This window comes from Plectropomus leopardus, chromosome 21 (assembly GCF_008729295.1).
Source record: "Plectropomus leopardus isolate mb chromosome 21, YSFRI_Pleo_2.0, whole genome shotgun sequence".
In the NCBI taxonomy this organism is placed as follows: Eukaryota; Metazoa; Chordata; class Actinopteri; order Perciformes; family Serranidae; genus Plectropomus; species Plectropomus leopardus.
Genome location: NC_056483.1, coordinates 8,375,636 through 8,394,661, shown reverse-complemented (window position 1 = coordinate 8,394,661; position 19,026 = coordinate 8,375,636). Strand labels below are relative to the sequence as shown.

At 39.4% G+C, this 19,026-nt stretch overlaps 1 protein-coding gene and 1 long non-coding RNA gene across 2 annotated transcripts; one reads left to right on the top strand and one right to left on the bottom strand.

The window, feature by feature from the left end:
- The first annotated feature begins 217 nt into the window (after positions 1-217).
- Positions 218-10,963, top strand: insig1 (insulin induced gene 1). The gene is made up of 8 exons (XM_042510235.1): positions 218-353; positions 1,032-1,185; positions 1,294-1,383; positions 1,497-1,841; positions 3,891-4,015; positions 4,232-4,398; positions 5,122-5,221; positions 8,306-10,963. The coding sequence occupies exons 3-8, from the start codon at positions 1,326-1,328 to the stop codon at positions 8,333-8,335; spliced, it is 825 nt and encodes a 274-aa protein (XP_042366169.1). The 5' UTR covers positions 218-353; positions 1,032-1,185; positions 1,294-1,325; the 3' UTR covers positions 8,336-10,963.
- Positions 2,042-18,506, bottom strand: LOC121960504. The gene is made up of 3 exons (XR_006106991.1): positions 18,465-18,506; positions 13,586-13,665; positions 2,042-2,822 (listed from the first exon to the last, which is right to left on the bottom strand). It is a non-coding gene; the product is annotated as an uncharacterized LOC121960504 (long non-coding RNA).
- Between the last annotated feature and the right edge of the window lie 520 nt (positions 18,507-19,026).

The following is a 19,026-nucleotide window of genomic DNA, read 5'->3' as shown; positions in this document are numbered from 1 at the left end:
GCAAAACATGTTTCCATGTTGTTGTCAATCCTTGAAAGACTGTCATCCGGACACTGAACTTTTTCCCTCTCACTTTATCTCTGACTGACGTGCAGTTGGCCTACATGCCAAGCCCTGCACACTCCTCCTTGCAAGCCCCACCTCCTCTAACATGACCTAAAATCCAACTTTTTGTAAACAACAAAAAAAGTTGAGCCACATGTCCCACTTCCCAAAGGCTGCCTTTATAAAGGTAGCCGTGCAGGAGATTGGAAGTAGTTTGCGGAGGTGCAGCCTGTTGGAACTGTTGCTTTTTTGGGACAAGATCTGGGAAAGTTTGAGCTTTTATCCGAAAGAGTTCTGCTAGAAGTTTGGTAAACACATATTTTCTTCTCTTATCATGCTCAGTGTTGGGGAGTAAGTTACATGTAACTAGTTACAGTAATTAAATGACAATATAAATGTGATCAGAATTAGTTGCAGTTACTGAGAAAAAATATGCCATTAAATTAGTTACTAATTAAAATGTTGGTGATTTCAGAGGGGTACATGTGAAAGAGATCTTTTCAGTAAACAGTTTATATGTTGAATGAAGCATTAATAACACAATTTAACCACGCAGGAATGCTCTCTTTTAGCATATTTTTGGACAACGGGGTCAGCAAAGCCGTTGAGACGAATTTGAGCATTTATGCACTTCTATTTTTAGATCTTTACAGCTTTATTGCCTTGTTTAAAAACATTAGTTAGAAAAGTAATCAAGCTACATTTCTTTGATGAAGTATTTAAAAATAATCACGATTTACTGAATTTTAACAGAGTAACTAGTAATCTGTAACCTATTACATTACAAAAATAACCTTCCCAACACTGATTATGGTGCATGTGGATCTCTATAGCAGCTGGTTTCAGTACTGAGTTGTTTATGACTTACTGAGCAACTTATATTAAATTGGTCCAATGCATCCTTGCTTTTTGTTGCATCTCTTCAAATGCTCTTCATATGTTTTCCTGGCATTCATAGCAGTTCTCTGTTTCCACTTTCACTTCAGCTCTCCAGCAGCAGCCTCCTGGTTTGTGCGTCTGTCCCGGACGAGGGGGCGGTGGGGTGGCGACACGTCATATCAGCCGCCGCGCTCTGATTGGCTGCCGATTCTCACCCGACACAGCTGTGATTGTTTTCTGCAGAGGAAGCTCTTGTCCGTGGTATGAGCTCTGTGCTGTGGAATGGAGCAGCACTGTTTTTTTCTCTCTCTTTGTGTAACGATGATGTGAACAAACAACGTGATTGCAGCTCTTGTTGTTAACGAGCAGGAAAACAAGGAGGGGATCGAGCATTTTGCCGAATGATCAGGAGCAGAGGTCTCTCTTTGGACCAGACACTGAAGACGTCTGGAGATCAAGGTGAGGAACCTTCTCTCACAAGAACTTATTTACTTGTAGCAGAATCCGGAAAACCGAAACTTGCAACAATGTATGTATTCTTGTGCGCTAAATTGTAACAAATTCTCCTCCAGCCCCAAAGTGCCAAATGCCCAGACTAGAGGACCACTGCTGGAGCTGCTCCTGTGCATCAAGTGATTCTAAACACTCATCTGGAGCTAACTGGTTAGCATCCAAAGCTGAAGAAATGATGTCCATCATCACCTCGGTGCTCAGCAATGCCTACGGTTCTCTGCACAACGTCCGGACGGCCAACCTGATCCGCCGGGGTCTGGTCCTCTTCACCGTGGGAGCCTTCCTCGCCCTGGTGCTCAACTTGCTGCAGATACAAAGAAATGTCACCCTGTTTCCCGAGGAGGTGATGACAACTTTGTTTTCATCCGCCTGGTGGATCCCACCGTGCTGCGGCACAGGGGCCGGTGAGTGCACGCTGGTTTGAGACAAAAAAAAATGTGAAAAAGACTTATAAACAGTGGTGAATAAAGTATTCAGGTCCTTTACTTTAGTGAAAGTACTAAGACCACATTATATTAAAAAAAAATACAAGTTTAAGTCACGCAAAAAACCCTCAAAACATAATAAACAAAAAGCCAGAAATTATTTTTTAAAGAAGCTGGCAATTAATTTTCTGTCACTCTTTGCAGCTGAAAATCGTATTCTTTAAAGTAATATAATGTAAGCAATATTTCCCTCTGAAATGTAGTTGAGTAAAAGTATAAAGTGGAATGAAAAGAAAATACTCAAGTACCTCAAATTTTTACTTAGTACAGTAGCTACTCGAGTTTCATTACACCACTGGTTATAAACAGTTTTGGAGATAAGCTTGACCTGTGTTATCAGGAGTTTGCTGCTAAGTTTAGGACAAAGGAATGCATTAAGGGGTGGAGTTACAGAGCAGCCACTTCATCCATATAAAGAGAAAAACAAAGCCATTTAAATGCACTTTATGAATCCTTTATGAAGGCTAAACGTCTGCAAATCATGTCTGTGGTGTTTATTAGCATGTCATGGCATACTAAACTTAAAAATACTGCAGTTTTAAACTATTTAAGACAGAAAATGATATTTTCCATTATTAAAACTGCTATTATCTACTGTATGATCATGTTGTAATGAGGCAACAATAGGTTTTGTTGTTGTTGGTAATTATACGAGTCTTCCTTTCCAATGCTGCACAAGTCTTGGTGGTTTTGTCTGGCAGTCAGATACAAAAAAAATAAATAATTGAAACAGATGGTAGCGATTCTCGAGCTCTGATTGGCCGCAACAGCCGGATACGAGGCGAGCTGCGCGCTCATTGGTTCATGTCATAACGGGTGAGGTGAGGGGGTGGTACTATCAGGCCGGGAACCAGGAAGTGGACAGAAAACAGCATCATTTCTCGTCGGCTCCTCCTCGTGCTGCAGGGCAGAAAACAAATGAAAGTGGAGGTGCTGCTTCATGTTTTTGCAGTGTGTTGACATTAGTCTGTGCCAAGTTAATGTCTCTCTGTGGCATTAAAGAGCTTGTTTAAGCTGTGCATTGCGTAAACTATGCGCCTTCAGTATTTAATAGTTAGTTTACATTGAATTAACACGAACCATTATTTTTCCTTTCCACTAATATAGTCATTTTAAAAGACAAAAATGCAATAGCTGGTCATAGTCTCTAAATTGTGAGGAGTTGCCTGACTCTGCCTTTTGTGAGAAAAATTGAATATATTTTTGGGGATATCACCTCTGGTTTTTTACTTCATTGATGGTATGGAGTAGGGTGAAATAAACAAGATGGACATTAGATAAAACCAGGAAATACATGAATTACTACAAACATGATTTCTTCCAAAGACAGGGAGAATGCAACAAGCATCTTAACAAGATATTGCCCAAAATTTAGCACGAAATTAGTGAAAAAGTAACAAGAAAATAAGCAAAAAACACTAAAAACTCTACAACAAAAACACACAAAATTATGTATGTGTATATATATATACATATATATATATATATATATATATATATATATATATACTTATTTTGTTCTTATCTTCTTTATTTATCAGAGGAGGGGCCTGGCTGAGGTTTTTTTTTTTTTTTTAATTTATTTATGTCTGACAGAAGCATTCAACCAACAATGTGTTCAAGGACTGTCAGAAAGTTGAAAATCCAACAATAATTTCTGTTTTTCAGTTTTTTGTTATGATAAATGGTGTTATTTTGGCTGCATTCTCCCCTCCCCTAAGCCAATATAAAAATCATGTCCCTCCCTAGTGCTAAAAAAATATTTAACATTCCTCCCCCTTTTTGCATCACCCCATCTCCTCTCATAAATGACGAACAGTCCTTAAATGAGACTATAATTATGGAAGCGCGTGCTCAGCAAATAAAATAATCCCACACAGCAGCTCCATGACAGGATTTGCCTGCTGGCGTTTCACAGAATTTCCGCTTATCTCGTGTAATTTGGGTCTGTTTGTTTACTTTTCACAGCCGTGGTCGGCCTGCTGTATCCCTGCCTCGACAGCCATTTGGGGGAGCCGCACAAGTTCAAGAGGGAGTGGGCCAGCGTCATGAGGTGCATCGCTGTGTTCGTCGGCATCAACCACGCCAGTGTTGTATCCTTTCAAGGACCTCCTTTGTATTAATATAGAGTGGAAGGAGGAGAATGCGCTGTTCTGTCTTAAGTTTGGACAGGATCTAAAGCGTCAGGATGTCCTGTTTTACCATTAAGGAGTGATGGATCCTCTGAAGGTCATGCAAATATTTGAGTAAGAACTAATCCCATGGTTGCGCCATACTGTTTGATTTTTCCTGAACTGCCTGTAACACAGAAACTAGACTTCGACAACAACGTGCAGCTCTCCCTAACGCTGGCAGCCTTGTCCTTGGGCCTGTGGTGGACGTTCGACCGGTCCAGGAGCGGATTCGGTTTGGGCATCACCACTGCCGTCCTGGCTACTGTGTTCACACAGCTGCTGGTCTACAACGGAGTCTACCAGTAAGTTCATTTTCTTTTCCACTTATCCAGGTTTTTTTTATTTTGAGGAAACAAAACTGATGACACGATCGATGATTCATCGCCAGTGCTTTGTCATCACTAATTTCTGGTTTAATATAACACGCACAACAAAAACGATGTTGAAGTGTTAGTTATACAGCTTTGAGAATAAACCGCGCCCTGGTGTGAATGAAGCAAGTATTTCGAAGCACTCCCAGCTGTACAATTCCATCAGAAAAGACACGACAGCTTGAAATGTCGAGTTATATTATGGTAAGTCCCCCCGTCTCGAGGAACCCAATTAACAGGCCCTCCTACCGGCTTCAGTGGCAGATCATCAAAAATACACAGTTGTGAAAAGGGACTGTTGTTTAGGAGAGGACGTATAAAAGGCAGCTGCAGCTCATGCTGACTTTACAAGATAGAAACAAAAGAAAGGATGAGCAGAGATGAGTGTATTTTCTAGCATGACAGGTCTTGTTTGTTTTCCACAGATTTGTCTTTGTCATCTTTTAAGATGCCTTTTCTCTTAGTAAGAGTCGAAGTGTCTCTTATTGTGCTTTGATTATCATACAGCATCTTATTTAGCTTTAGAGGGAATTGTGGTTTATTTTAACACCCTTCAAGGAGGTCAGAGGTCACGATCAGCTACAGAACAGCATCACTAAACCTGCTCTACATTATTAATAAAATTGAATTATTTAATTTCTTCCTCTCTTTCAGGTATACGTCTCCAGACTTCTTGTATGTGCGCTCCTGGCTCCCCTGCATATTCTTCTCAGGCGGTGTTACCGTGGGAAACATCGGACGCCAACTTGCCATGGTAAAGTTTGAAACCATTTATTCTTATATCCAAACAACGTGTTCGAGAGGCACCAGTGGAGCTTTAGGTCCCAGTGTTAAAACATTCATCCTGCTATCTGCCGGAGGTGTAAACTCGAATCAGACACGTCACAAATTTCATGACTTTAGATTTGACTTGACAGAATCAAAGATTTGAAGCCAGACTAGGACTTTAACATCAATCAGTCTTGGCCTCACTTGGACTTTAAGCCTTTTGACTTGAAAATACATCCCTTCCCCCAAGCCCAAAGATTGAAAAGTTATTTAAGGTGTGCCATGAATAAATTCATTTACCTTCATTTCCTGAATCAGCTGAGGTTACCGCTATTAATTTTAGGCAAGTCGACACTTAATTTCCCAGATCTACTTTGTTTGACCCAAGCCAACAGCATATTTGCAAGAAGGAACTGTGAAGAGCTAATGTCATGTTACTGAGCACTAGCTGGGGGGAAAAAATTATACCAAAGTACATTTCATCTCTGTACAAAAACTACTTTGCGGTCAACAAAAATTGAAATTGCAGTATGCAGAACGTGAAGGTAGAAAATTACAAATGAAACCTGTTTTTACAAATGAATATAGATTTTAAAAAGCATTCATGATTTCTTTTTAAAATTCAATATTTACTCTTTTGTTTAAATGAGATTACATTCAGCGAAGAATGCATTTTGACTTTTAAGGACTCAAAACCCAAAGTTTAGGACTTGGGAAATTACTTTGGACTTAAGTGCAAATACTTGAGACTCTTTGGTAACTTGCAAAATAATGACTTGGTCCCATCTCTGCAATCTGCTAGATTATTTTCCCTCTCTCAAAAGATTCTGAAAGCCAGTCAGTGATCTCGTAACATTTGCATTTAATATGTATTCGATATTCACTACGTTCATTAGCTTGAAGTTCTGTGTGTAACATCTGAAAGTCAAACAGGGAGAATGTTAAATTTTGGTATTTTCAGTTTCAGTTTTTGGTCGGAACTATTCCTTTAAACAGCTACCAAACCAGTTTCAGTTCTGTAGTTTTTGCAATGGAAATTTCAGGGGGTAAATTAGTGATTCTGTGTGATGTTTTCAGAAATGTTTGGTCTGTCATAGTTGCACAAAATATCCCTTCACATTTCTCAGTATCAGCCTGCAGAACTCCTCTGCGCTCTGTCTAAATTGTAGAACAGACTTCAAAAGACTCCTCTGCACAACACATGCTTTATTCCCAATTTTTAAAGCTGAACCACAACAGCTGATATCATTGTCAAAAAGGTTTAAATTTGTGCAAAGTGCACTGGACGCCCCCCTTCTTTCATAATTATCCCATCAACTCAGCTTTGATGTCTCCATTAAGCCTGTGCCCAGAAGCCTCACCTCATTCTGTCTGTAAAGTAAGAGTCCCGTCACTCCCTCAGTTTGACTCAAGAGAAAGCGTGAAAGCAGATTAAGGGCTGTTGTTTTTCACAGTCGTGGCGGGACACAGAGCCAGTCAGGACTCGGCTGACCAGAGGGTCATTTGCTACTTGTTGTTTTTGTTTGTGATGAGGCCTGAGGAATGTTGGCACAAGTCGGTACTCGTGGTTTTGTTTTTCTCTCTTTCGCTCCAGTGGGTCATTTATGAGAAGGATCAGGAGGAACATGAGACTTTGTTTCCTGAAAGTTTTTTGGAGGTCTTTTATTTTGGGTTAAAGCCATTTACAGTGAAACAATCCGTTTTGGAGCATTACACATGCAGAATGAAGACTAATCTTCACTCTATCTAGTAGTTCTTTTAAGATCTGGTAAAAGGCTAAATGGCTGATCATTTTACTTATTTGAAGTTACAGTCAGCTGTTTAGTTTTTGAATCTGCGAGCAAAGATAGAGGGTCAGAATGTCTCGTGATGGGTAAAATGAGCAATGAGTAAAACCAACATGCATGCAAGCAGTACTTTGTTCCCTTATTGTACAACATGTTCTGTTTCCATTTGGGAAAAAACCTAATCATCCATAAAATGGGAACTGAAAGAAGCATGCTCCTTTCTTTAACTCAAGAAAATTGGCTCGATTTCTTTCAAAAACATGGGAAGAAGGTAATGAGCAAGAGAAAAAAGGACGGTCAAAAACAAACAAGGATATTACTTGGAAAAAAGTTCTTCAAATATATATATATATTCTGCCACATAATTTTAAATGATAATAATAATAAGGGTTAAACAATTTTTTAAAAATAAAAATAAGTTTTTGGCATATTTTATGAAACTGTCAGTATATTCTGACGGTTGTTCACGAGAAAGATAATCTGTGAAAAAAATCCTGTTCCCCCACTTCCCTGTAGTGCTTCTAACTAACAGCATTTGCAAGAATCCACTGCAGCCAATCATGTCAATCACTGCTTGTAAACTGCGGTCAAACTAGGCCACGCCGATCAACTATCAATCAAGATTTTGTTACTGCATGGCTTATTTCTCAGATGTTTTCAGAAACACATTTTAGTGACTGTTAAACTGCAAAATAAGAGTTTGTAATGTTGTCAAAGCAAACTTTGAAAACATTTGTGGCCTCCTTGGCTCTGATTGGCTGTTTTTTTTCAGACGCAGTGGATTCTTGCGAGTAACTTTAGGAGGAGGCAGATGGTTACGATTTTTTTGTTTTTTTATCCCCCACAGATTATATAGTAGTCTATATACTATAGAGACATTTACTTAAAAGCTACGGATTGCTTAAATACAATCCGGAAACGGTCCACAGAGTTTGATTCCAGCTGCAGTTTTAAGTTTACAGGAAACTGAAACTGCTGTCACAAACACAGCTGCTGTTCACGTACACAGCAGTGATTCATGTCTCAGTAATGAGTCACCTGAGGCTGTTTAAATTTCCCCCAGTCAGTCTCCCTGTTATCACAGCTTAACAATAGACTGATGACATTTCTATATGAGACTTCGCTCACATAATAAAGGCGCTACAACGCAGACACAATAAAGAAGCTCAATTTGAACCACTTTATTTCAGCTGTTAGCAACTTTGTAGCAATTTTTTTCCCGATTGTTGCTTGATTGATTAACACGTTTTTAACAGTGCGCTTCTTTTCTGTCCCCCCCTCAGGGTGGCATCGAGAAACCCCACATGGACTGAACGCACAACAACAGCCGAAGGACAGCCAATGTAAAGATGGACAAGTTATGGGAAGAGGATGGTAACAGGAGAAAAAAAGACTCATTGTTTTGACTTCATCCTTTGTTCTCATAACAAACTGCGGGTACGAAAATCCCCTCATCTAACGTGCCATGTCCTCTGCACCTCCTCGTGGCCAAACAACCTCTCCCTCCCACCTCTGTGCTACTCCTTTAGCATTAAGACTTCCTGCACAGTAGACGGGATGACAGTGTTTGCCTTCTTTTTTCTTTTTTGTTGTTGTTTTTGAAGTGAACTGGTTTTATTTTCATGCTGGAGGTTCGTATCTTTCCTGGAATTTAGGGAGTGGAAGTGTGTTCTTCGGTGCAGATGCATCCTGGTCTTAGCGGAGAAGACTGAATTGTGTGTTTTTTGTTGTTTTTTTTTTAGCCTGAATATATTATGATCATAAAAGGGAAATGTTGTATGAGTGGCCACAAAAAAAATGTCTTCACTCTTACATAGAAATGTATTCAGTGGCCTCAGTTGCATGACTGAGGTGCAGGGGAGATGTATGTTCCCAGTCAAACCAAATTAAGTATTTATTTTGTGAGTTTTGAATGACCCCAAATTAAATGTAGCCAATGTTCGATGATGAATGATGCTTCCCATTTTCGAAGGAATATTTGGGAAGAGTTAGATGAGAAGATTGATGCCACTCTCGTATCCGTACACTGAATATGCAGCGAGAGCCAGCAGCAGGGGAAACATGCTGGTCTGTGTTTATTGTAAAGACATGAGTGTAGGAGCTTTCAGTGGTCTCTTTTTAGGTTAAACTATTCTTTTAAAGGTCCAGTGTGAGGTATTTAGCAGGATGTATCGCCAAAAATTTTCTTAATTGTATAATCACCTACAAATAAGTATTTATGTGTTTTAATTACCTTAGAATGAGACATTTATGTCCACTATGGGAGCGTATCCTTGACCACTAACTCTGCCATGTTTCTACAGTAGCCCAGAATGGACAAACCAAACACTGGCCCACTGAATTTTTGCGAATGGTTTCAGTATTTTTTGTGGATAATTAGGCTCGAAGTAAAATCCTCCTGAATGTCTGGAAATTAAGTTATTAGAGAAAAAAGTTAACATTAGCAAGCGCTGGGGTAATGGTCCGTCTGTGGAAAGCCAAACAGCATTGGAGAAACACTGATTTTTAACTTGAAACTGCTTTATTCAGTGTTTTTTACCCATTTTAATCACCTTGTCTGTTTTGGAGAAGAAGAGACCTCTGCGGATCATTTGCTTCCCAGTAAAAACCTCCCAACCTTAAAACACTAAAGGAAAATCCTAATCAAGAGAAGATTCATCTGGTTGAAATTTGCAATCCTCACCACTAGATGCCACCAAGTCCTACACACTGCTCCTTTAAATTGACCATAAAACACATTCGAGAGGATGGTTTTAAGAATGAAGAAAGACAGGAAATAAGTACAGGAGTGCCAATTAGTTTGTCCTGGCTGATATTCCCCTGAATATATGACAACGTGATAAACTAAAAGTGAAAATGCTAAGTATTTAGGTTGGAAAAGCCTCATATTCACAACCGTCTACCACTAAAAGATCACATTTATTTTTTGAAAAACTACTCTGAGACCTTCAGTGCTTTGTTTTGTCTGCTTCTGACAAGTTTCAGTCAAACAGAGGACTGTTTAGTAGGGAGACGTCAAAGCATTAGTCTGGATTGAAAAAAAAAATGCTGGTACTGTGTGTGCATATTTAGTGTTTTCTATCAGCAGAGCGGGCAAAGCCACCACAGTGGACCATGTTTTGAAAGAATGTACCATGACTTTATTACAGCTGTTAAATGTCTTTGTGATCGTACATTTCCCACTTCAAATTCAAACCAATAGTTTGGGAACATACAGCGGTTGAAGGAGAGGGCAGGACATTATTACTTAAGATTTGCAATCTGTGATTGCCTGTGTATTATAGAATGTAGTGCTTTTGTCACTATAACAGTTTAGTTTTATCATTTGTACAAACATTGACATTATTGCTTATGTATAATGGCTTTCCTATGTGATCTGACAGGTATTATAACTAGACCTACAGTATGTTAGTTAGCGTTTTGGGGGTCTAGAGGATTAAGTGCAATCAGAGTATACATGAGCCGATTATTCTTTCTTATTTATTTCTTATTATTTCTGACAATGGCTTAAAAAAAAGATAACTTGTTGTAAGTATATGCAGTGTGGATAATTCAAAAAAAGCAATAACATCTTTGTTTGTGTCAGAGATTACATGCCTTCAGAGTCATACCAATGACTCTCACCAGAGAGACGACATGAAAAAATATTGTGTCAAACTGTAAAAAAAAAAAAAAAAAGAAAAAGAAAGAAAAGAAAAATCTCATTTAGTTGTGTCGTCGAAGGAGACCTGTTTTATTTTTTTAAATATAACTTTGTTGTGGCAGGTTAAATCTGCTCACATTCAGGTGTGTTAAACTGAAGAGGAAGCTTTATTTTTTGAGGTGGTGAAGCACCTTTTTGTTTTTGATGTTTTAGAGTTTCTGTGTTTCTGATATTTCAGCCGTGTATCATTTTTGCTACCATGGATTTAAGTGAAAAATAAAAACAACTGATAAGGATATATATGTCTGGTCATTACTCACATATGGGACTGGATTGAAGGATTTAAAACGATTTTTTTGCTGCTACTGTTTTGCTTTTTAAATCTTTCGCAGTGGGTCGCATGCGTAACACGTTGTCATAACGTCACACTCATCCTGCCCATGATCCCCAACTGCCGGCTGTCTCGTTCATACAGACACTGTTTCGGTTGCTGTTACTACCTCCCGTGGCAGCTTAAAGGCGAGAAAACGGTCGTCCTGTTTAAACAGATTAACGGCGTGAAATTTCTGCCTTGAAGAGGCTGGAGCACTAACGTACTCTGTCATTTTTATCCCCCCAAAAAAGGGAAATTAGGGTTCCAAAGAAGAAAAGAAAGAAAGGAAAGGAAAAGAACTGCCTTCATAAAAAACAAAACCCAAAAAGGTGCGTGATAGAGACATAGATCAAGAGAGGAAGGATGGGGAGCCCACAGAGACTGCGAATGCATAGAACCCAGAATTTGGTCGTCCGCCTCTGATGGTACATATAGATACAATCTGAAAAACCAGAAATAACAGAACGAAACACTCTCCAGCTTCCCTTCCAGATATAAACCTGATGAGCTTCAGCCGTTCACTCTGCCTCTGATTACCAGACACCAGCCTAATTACACGTCTCAGCAGCCTCAGTAAAACAATAGCTTCCTGATTATTTTTTTAGGGGGGGTGTCAAACGCAGCCGCAGCTCAATTGCACCGGTGCTTTCTGGGGTGCTGCTGATGGCATTTGTTGTGTCTGCTGTCACGGCCAAGTTGAATAGATGAGGACACTCTTTTGTCCGCCGTCTCTGTCAGTCTCCAGAGCCATTATAATTTCGGCTGCATCTTCCCTCTCCCCTCCATGCCCCTCCCCAAAAAAACCCCTGAAACTACCCCCCACCTCTGCGTGTCACTGGGATCATGAGGAACTGGCCCCCCTTCCCTCCTCTGTCTACCCCCTCTCTGAACACGCCTTTCTGGAGGGCAGACTTCTATTTATACCTAGCGGGGGACTGACAGTTAACCTTTTGCTCTGGGGGAAATTTCTGGGAGTGGGGCCAATATCTGTGAGCTGTTCTCAATGAACCCCTCGTTCTGGGAGGCTCTCTATACATCCATGTATCTGTTCTCTATCTCTCTCTCTAGCTATCTATTTATTTGTCTATCTATCTCTCTCTCGCTGACAGGCCAACGATCCAGCGCCACACGCCACTTCTTCGCTCTCCTTCCTCTTTCAGTCTCCTCCTCTTCTCAGGCCCGAATAATTGGCCAGGCTTCAACCTCCTTTCATTTCCAGCCACAGCAAACTGAAAGACTCCATTAGAGCGCCTCCTTATTGCCAAAAGAACACCCCCCCCTCCTCTCTGTGTCTTCCTCTTCTCTCTCTGTCCTTCCTTCAAGGCGAGAAGACAGGCCCGGGCCTGTCTGATCTATTGATCGGAGCCATCTATAGATTCTCCTGGTAGACTGTTCAATTTCATCTCCTTGCAGCACCTTTATGTTTTGATTATGTCTTTGAGATTGTGGCTATAGAGCCTCTAATTTGTTGCAGCAAGTCAACTGCCAGCAAACATGAAGACAGCCATGTTAACATTTAACAGCTCTTCAAATATAACAGGCTCTACAGAACCTGACCTCTAGGAAAGTTACTAACAAGAGCAAGCAAGCCGTCGGGTCAGTCTGTATAAACTCATGCTGTGCAGCCAAACATTGTTCAGACACGCAGAAGTTTATTTTATTCTCGCGTTGAGACCCAAAAGACAACAAATTGGGATAAAAATGTGCATAAAATGATGTACAAGATCTAGAGTATTTTTTTAAGGATTAGCAAAGCCATAAAAACACAAGAAGTCCTGGGTTTAAAAGTCATATGGCTTTGATGAAGAGACAAAGCAGGCTGATACTGTGAATGTGCTACTGAAGGGCATCATGACTTTCGTGAAATAAATGTGTCTTTTTTGGGGAAATAATTCAGCGTTTCTCCCAGTGGATTTGAGAATTTTCTTGGTATGAGGGTATCACTTAGCTTACTGTTAGTTGAAGCCACACAAGTGCATAAATCATTGATTTGCATGGTTAAATAGTGTTCTGTTAACACAGGAGAAACTTTTTTAATACTCAGCACTGAAATAAAATATGTTTTTCTGAGAGTTAGATTTTTTGTTACATATTCTTTACTGTTTCATTTGCATTTGGTATTTGACACAGTAGGAGAAAAGAAAACATCACAGCATCACTGCAAAGTCTGTATCCCTCTACTGCCATATAAAACTGTTACCATGGGTAAAAATGAAGAAATCCCTTTAGATTTCATGCCCCATGGGTTTAGGAAATAAAGAAAGAAGGGAATAAAGAAAGAAAAGACCAAAAAGTAAGTATAAAAGACAGACCAAAAAGAAATAAAGAAATAAAAGACCAAAAATTAATAAAGAAAAGTAAAAAATCAAAAAAGAAAGACCAAGAAAGACCAATAAGATAAATACCAAAAAAAGCAAAACCTCAAAACTGTCCCCATAAACACCTTTAAACCAAAGTAACACACACTCACATGAGCAAGTGTCTGTATTTAATTTCACCCACTCTTAAAAAACTTTTTCAAACTCCTATAAAGTTATATTTTCTCACCTTTGGGCCTCTCAGCAGGTTCAGTCTTTCTCTGTGGATGCAGGCGGACCGACTCCCTCTGACTCCTGTCACCCCTCTGCCTGTCACACACATTTAAAAGTCTCTCAGGTGCTTTTACACACACATTTCTTGACAGGTGTTACATGCATACAGGTGGCACAAAGACATGTTGTAGAGCAGATAATGAGAAGATTATTCTAGAAGTAAATGGTGTAGTACACTGCGAGATTACTGAGTAGTGATGGCTTTTGTTACCACCAGATGACAGCATTTATCCTCTCAGCTTGTCTGGACATTATTACCGTGACCTCTGTGGACCCCTAGTGGAGGGACAGGGGACAGCAATGTCGTGCAGGGCTCTGATCTTACAATGCAGAAAAATGTAACCTAAATGCATCCAACTACTTTTATAAAGAGTAAATCTAGATAACACACATCTCCTGGGCATTTAGACAAAACACAGATACATCGAGTTTAATTAATCTAAGATAATAAGCTCTCTCTATTTTTTTTTTTTAAAAATGCATGTTTAAGTGTGCAAATATTGCATACAAAAGAGAAAACTTTTCCAAATAATATCAGTGTTTGTGTGTGTTTTTTTAACACAAATTTTCCTTTAAGCCCCTAAAACCCACTGATGAAAATTCAGATTTAAAAAAAAAAAAGATAATTTATTAAACAGTGGCAGGAAGATTATTCTTGGAATATTTATCTCACTCTGCAGCGAGCGGGGTCGAGTCACATGCATGATAGAAAAGGTCAATGAAATGGATTGAGTGTGGAGAAAATCATTGCACACTCTTATTTCTCTGCCAAAAGGTCTTCAGTGGCATTAATGTCCTGCTCTCTGTGATATATAATGAAAGATTGAGTGTGTGTGTGCGTTTGTGTGTGAGTGGTCTAGGTCTACTGAGTCTTCATTACACCAGAGCTGGGTCCACTCCTGTCCTCTGCCCTCGCTCATTGCCTCTCCCAGTGCCGGCCAGGAATAATGAATTACAGTGGATGCCATGGGGGGCTGAGTGAGTGGCTCAGAAGTGGACTCCATTTTGGCTCAAATTACCTCTCAGATCCCATTCAAATGGCAGTCTGAGGCTGCTCTCTGCCTTCTCTACGTACTCCTATCTGAGGCTGCAATTATCCCCACACACCTTTTCTTCATTTACTCATTTGTGTAGCTTTTTTTTGTGGCCACTGTTCCACCACTTTGGGGCTAAATCAAAGGAATAAAAGCAGAACATCTACATAAAAACCACACACAGATACAGCATCATCTTTAACTGTGTAAACAACAGCTCACTGTCTCAGTGGGATTTATCAGTTCAGTCAGCACGCTCAGCCTTGTGTGCCATTCCTGTTGATTCCTCTTCTTCCTCCGCAGGACAATAATAAAATGACAGCCTAAACCTCAGGTGATGGCACATTATGCATGCCATCCAAACAAATCCTTCCCAGTGTAAATTAAACACACCCAGTGCATCTTACAGCCCAGATCAGACTCTGTAAATCGACCAGGGTAATAATAAGAACTGAATAAAAGGTAATGGAATAAATCAAGCTGAGCATTTCCATTGCATGATCATATCCTGAGAGGCACACAACAAAAACTCTGCATTTTCGTGCAAAATTCGCAGATAGTGGGCTAAAAATTTACAACCGCAGGTCAATATCCACGCTTGGTTTTCTCTAAATAATAAAAGAATTAAATATTGAGAAGATGTCAATCTGGATTCACCCAATTTGCTCACTGATTAAGATTAGCTTTGGGCTTTAAATAGTGTAAATGAAACACATATTTATCTAAATATCAAATATGGAAAAAAAACATTCAATCATTCAGAATCCTAAAAATTAAAAGCCCCAAACACCTGTTGTAGCAGAAATCCAAACAAACTGACACACCTCAGAAATATGTCACCTCCTTGAATATTGTCAAAGAATGGAAGCCTAATTTGCATAATCCAAATCGTGCTTGCAGCCCTGTTTAGGACGCAATAAAGGTCAATGTTTGACATGTTTTAATTAGTCTTCATTAGTAGGCGTAAGAGACATTTCTGTGAAGCAACAGGCATGCGGCCTTTTCAGCTCGCTGCAAACTTGGCAGGCTAAATCCATTTGGGAAAGTTATTGCGCCTAAAATGGCCTTTGACAGCCCGCCCACTGATAAGTGACAAATTCACAACATATCCGCGACCGAGGGGGTAAAAACAACTCAGGTGCTCGCGGGGTGAAAGGGACTCCGGCGCACATGGCGCTTTCAGGGGAGTCCAGCACTATTTTGGCGAGTTGGAGCGGCGCAGGGCGCGATGCCACACAGGGAGAGGGGTCGAGAAAGCGCTTATGAATGACCTCCGTCCACTATAATTAAAGTTGCAAGCTGGACGCGGAGACATAACATGAATTGTTTCTCTCATTTAGAATGAACTCCGATCTGGAAACGGCAATAAACGAGAGGGGGAAAAACTCGATGGCATTCTGGATCTTTTTAGACAACTTTTACTAAATGTGTAACTTTTAAAACTGGGGTTTGATCACATCTGGCGTGTTGGTTTGACATCTGCACATATAAAACTCACTAAAATAAGCCACAGGTTGTAGGGCTGCAAATTTAAACTACTTTTAAAGTTTAAATTTAAGTTGAATAAGATTGATGTGAAAGACTGAAGATGTTAGTTTTGAATATGGACAAGATAAAAGCAAAAGTTTAAGTATGTAAACTTTACTGTAAATATCTCCTCTATGCTGTGTGTCCTATGTATTGTCTTCGTGTTGAATAAATATAAAGTGCTTTTATTTTTGTTTTTTGCTTTTTTAAAAGATGAATAAGATTTGGAAAAAAATCGTTTCAACATTCAGGGGGGACATAAAAATAGGGGGAGTCGGGGAGGTATTCTGAAAGAAAAATGATGAACATCAAACTTCATTTCATGCATTTTCAGTTTCAGTTTATGCCTTTTTGCACCAATTTGTTGTGTAACTATCTTTAATTTTGTCAAAATAGGTCCTCTGCTACATTTTAGTTTGTAAGGCAAAATTCACTAATGTAGGCTTTCTAACTGTATTTTTACTTGTAGCTCAAAACAAAATGCACAACTGTTTCCACCTGTTCTTCCACGTTTGATTGCAGGACATTTCTTAAAAACAAAAACCTAAAGTATAAAATATCAGACACTTTAGTGTGGTGACCTGGCAAAGAATACCCCTAAATCTCCCAGATATTCCTCTGCCCTATGCGTGCTTAAACCTGCAATAAATTAGTTTACTCTGCAGCAAGTGCTTTCCACCTGTCTCTCTCCCACTTGTTCCTCCTTTCCCATAAACGCACGCAGGAGTCGAGACAGGTGCACGAGGCATTTGGACGATCCAAACACCGTAAAGCATCCTGGATGCCACCGCAAGGGAGCAAAAACTTTAAGTTAGTGAGTGTGGGTCACTTAACATCAGGTGCATTTTCACATTTGCTTTTAGATATGTTTAGAGGCACATTTTCATTCAGAAATGGCCCTTCTCGGCTCCCCCCCATGTTGCATGCATGCCTTTTTGTTCTGGACGGAGAATGTAAACCCATTAACCTCACGGAAATAGCCACCACGTGCAGGTCACTCTGCTGTCACAAGTAAGACGTGGAAAGTCCTGCCGAGCAGCTGGAAAACTATACAATATACTATGAGCCTGACACCAGTTGAGTATCACGAACATAATTTTAAACCTGATTAGGCTTTACTATTCCTTGTGAAGAAATTATAAAGAAAAATAATAATAAGCCTAATGCCTTTTGTGCGTTTATTTTGACATGGAGACAACAGTGAAACATTAGTTTTAAAGTTATAGTGCTCAAAAATAGCAAACTTTACATATCGCACCTCCAAATTGCTCACTGAACCGTCTTTACGTGTCTTATTCTCACGCTAATGTTTATCTCTTAACTCTTTATTTGCTTTTATGAAGTCTTAAAGCAATCATTTACGATGGGCTGTTTCAAAACTCTCTGAATAAACTGTTTATTCTCTAAGTTTAAATAATTAAAAAATAAAATGAATATTGGAATATTAAGGACTATTATGTAAAGTAATTCACGTTTGGCATGCATTTCCTGGGAGAATTAAAGTACTTTTTTAATTCCTCTTCCCTCCTCTCTTTTGTGTTAAGTTTACTATTAGAGCTTTTATTATTATTATTATTATTTGGATATGTGTACATGTATTATTAGTTTCATTTTTTTTAGTCAAAGCTGGAAAGATATGGGCTTTCCTTGAAGTTTGAAGTCCTGTATTCCCTGTGCCATCCAGGCATTGAACGCAATGATTGCATAAGGGAACGCTGTCATTTCATAACATGTGCTCTCTTTTATTATTTTTGCAAGTTATTTTTCCTACCTGCCCATTTGCACTATTGCATCTTGTTTGTATTTGTGACAAGCCGAAAGCAAATTTTCCCTGAGTTGAACGGTCAAATGTATCTATCCATCTTTAAAAAATCCCTATTGTGCAACTAAGAATTGAGATATTGAACAAACTAATGATCCTAGTAATTTTTTATGTTAACCTCCTCTTTGCACACCTACTCACCAACTTTGTTAAAACTGTATTTTCCACTTGGGCAAAACCAGAGATCAATATTAAATGTGTTACACTTGCCACATATGATGGTCTAGGTTACAAGTTTCCTACCGCTCTACATGCAACACTACAGAAACTTTTTCACGGTTACTTTTGTGTCTCTTATGAGCAATGAGAAAACTTTTTTTCAAATATATATATATATATTACCATGCAGTTGTATGTAAATTCAAACAGGCGTGCTGCTGCTTTGCCTCACTTCTTTTTTGACATTTCAAGTAATATTTACTCCTTAAAAAAAAGAAGCAGTGACTACCTACCAAACGTTTTCTTCATATTAGTGAAGCGTTCAAGAGTTTGCTGATGGGAGCTCAGCTGCATTCAATTAGCCTTCATCCAATTTAGCTGAGGCCTTAATTGCGCTCAGGGTGGTGCAGTTGTTTGTGCTAAGCTCTGTTTGAGACTTCTGTGGAGAAATACGAGCCGCTCCTGAAGAACAATCCCAATTCAAATGAGACTTATCTACGCCAGACCGATCAGACGGATTAAGAGTTATTAAAACCTATAAAGGGCTGAAACCAGAAGATTCAGCAGCCCCAAAGTCCGCAGCGAGGCGACTCCAGAGGATTTCTCTGTAAACACAGTCACACCAAGGAAAAAAAATTATATAGACATCATCTACATACGGTGATGTATGATGAATAGATAGTGATGTGAGGGATATTTGGGAGGCGATTCAACAGCAACATACTACAATAAGTGAATAATACTTTGAGATGCACGATGTTTCCCTAACAATTAAAGTTGTGTTTTATGTTATTAGAGGGCAGCTAGGTAGGAGTTCAGCCAAATGAGCTTTTAAGCAATATGTGATCAGGGAAA

What these genes read in the sequence shown, in the direction of transcription:
- insig1 (XM_042510235.1), top strand. Translation starts at nt 1,326, where the DNA reads ATGATCAGGAGCAGAGGTCTCTCTTTGGACCAGACACTGAAGACGTCT. An exon ending in GTGCTGCGGCACAGGGGCCG is followed by an intron (nt 1,842 to 3,890) that starts GTGAGTGCACGC and finishes TACTTTTCACAG; the next exon opens with CCGTGGTCGGCCTGCTGTAT. An exon ending in TCGGACGCCAACTTGCCATG is followed by an intron (nt 5,222 to 8,305) that starts GTAAAGTTTGAA and finishes TCCCCCCCTCAG; the next exon opens with GGTGGCATCGAGAAACCCCA.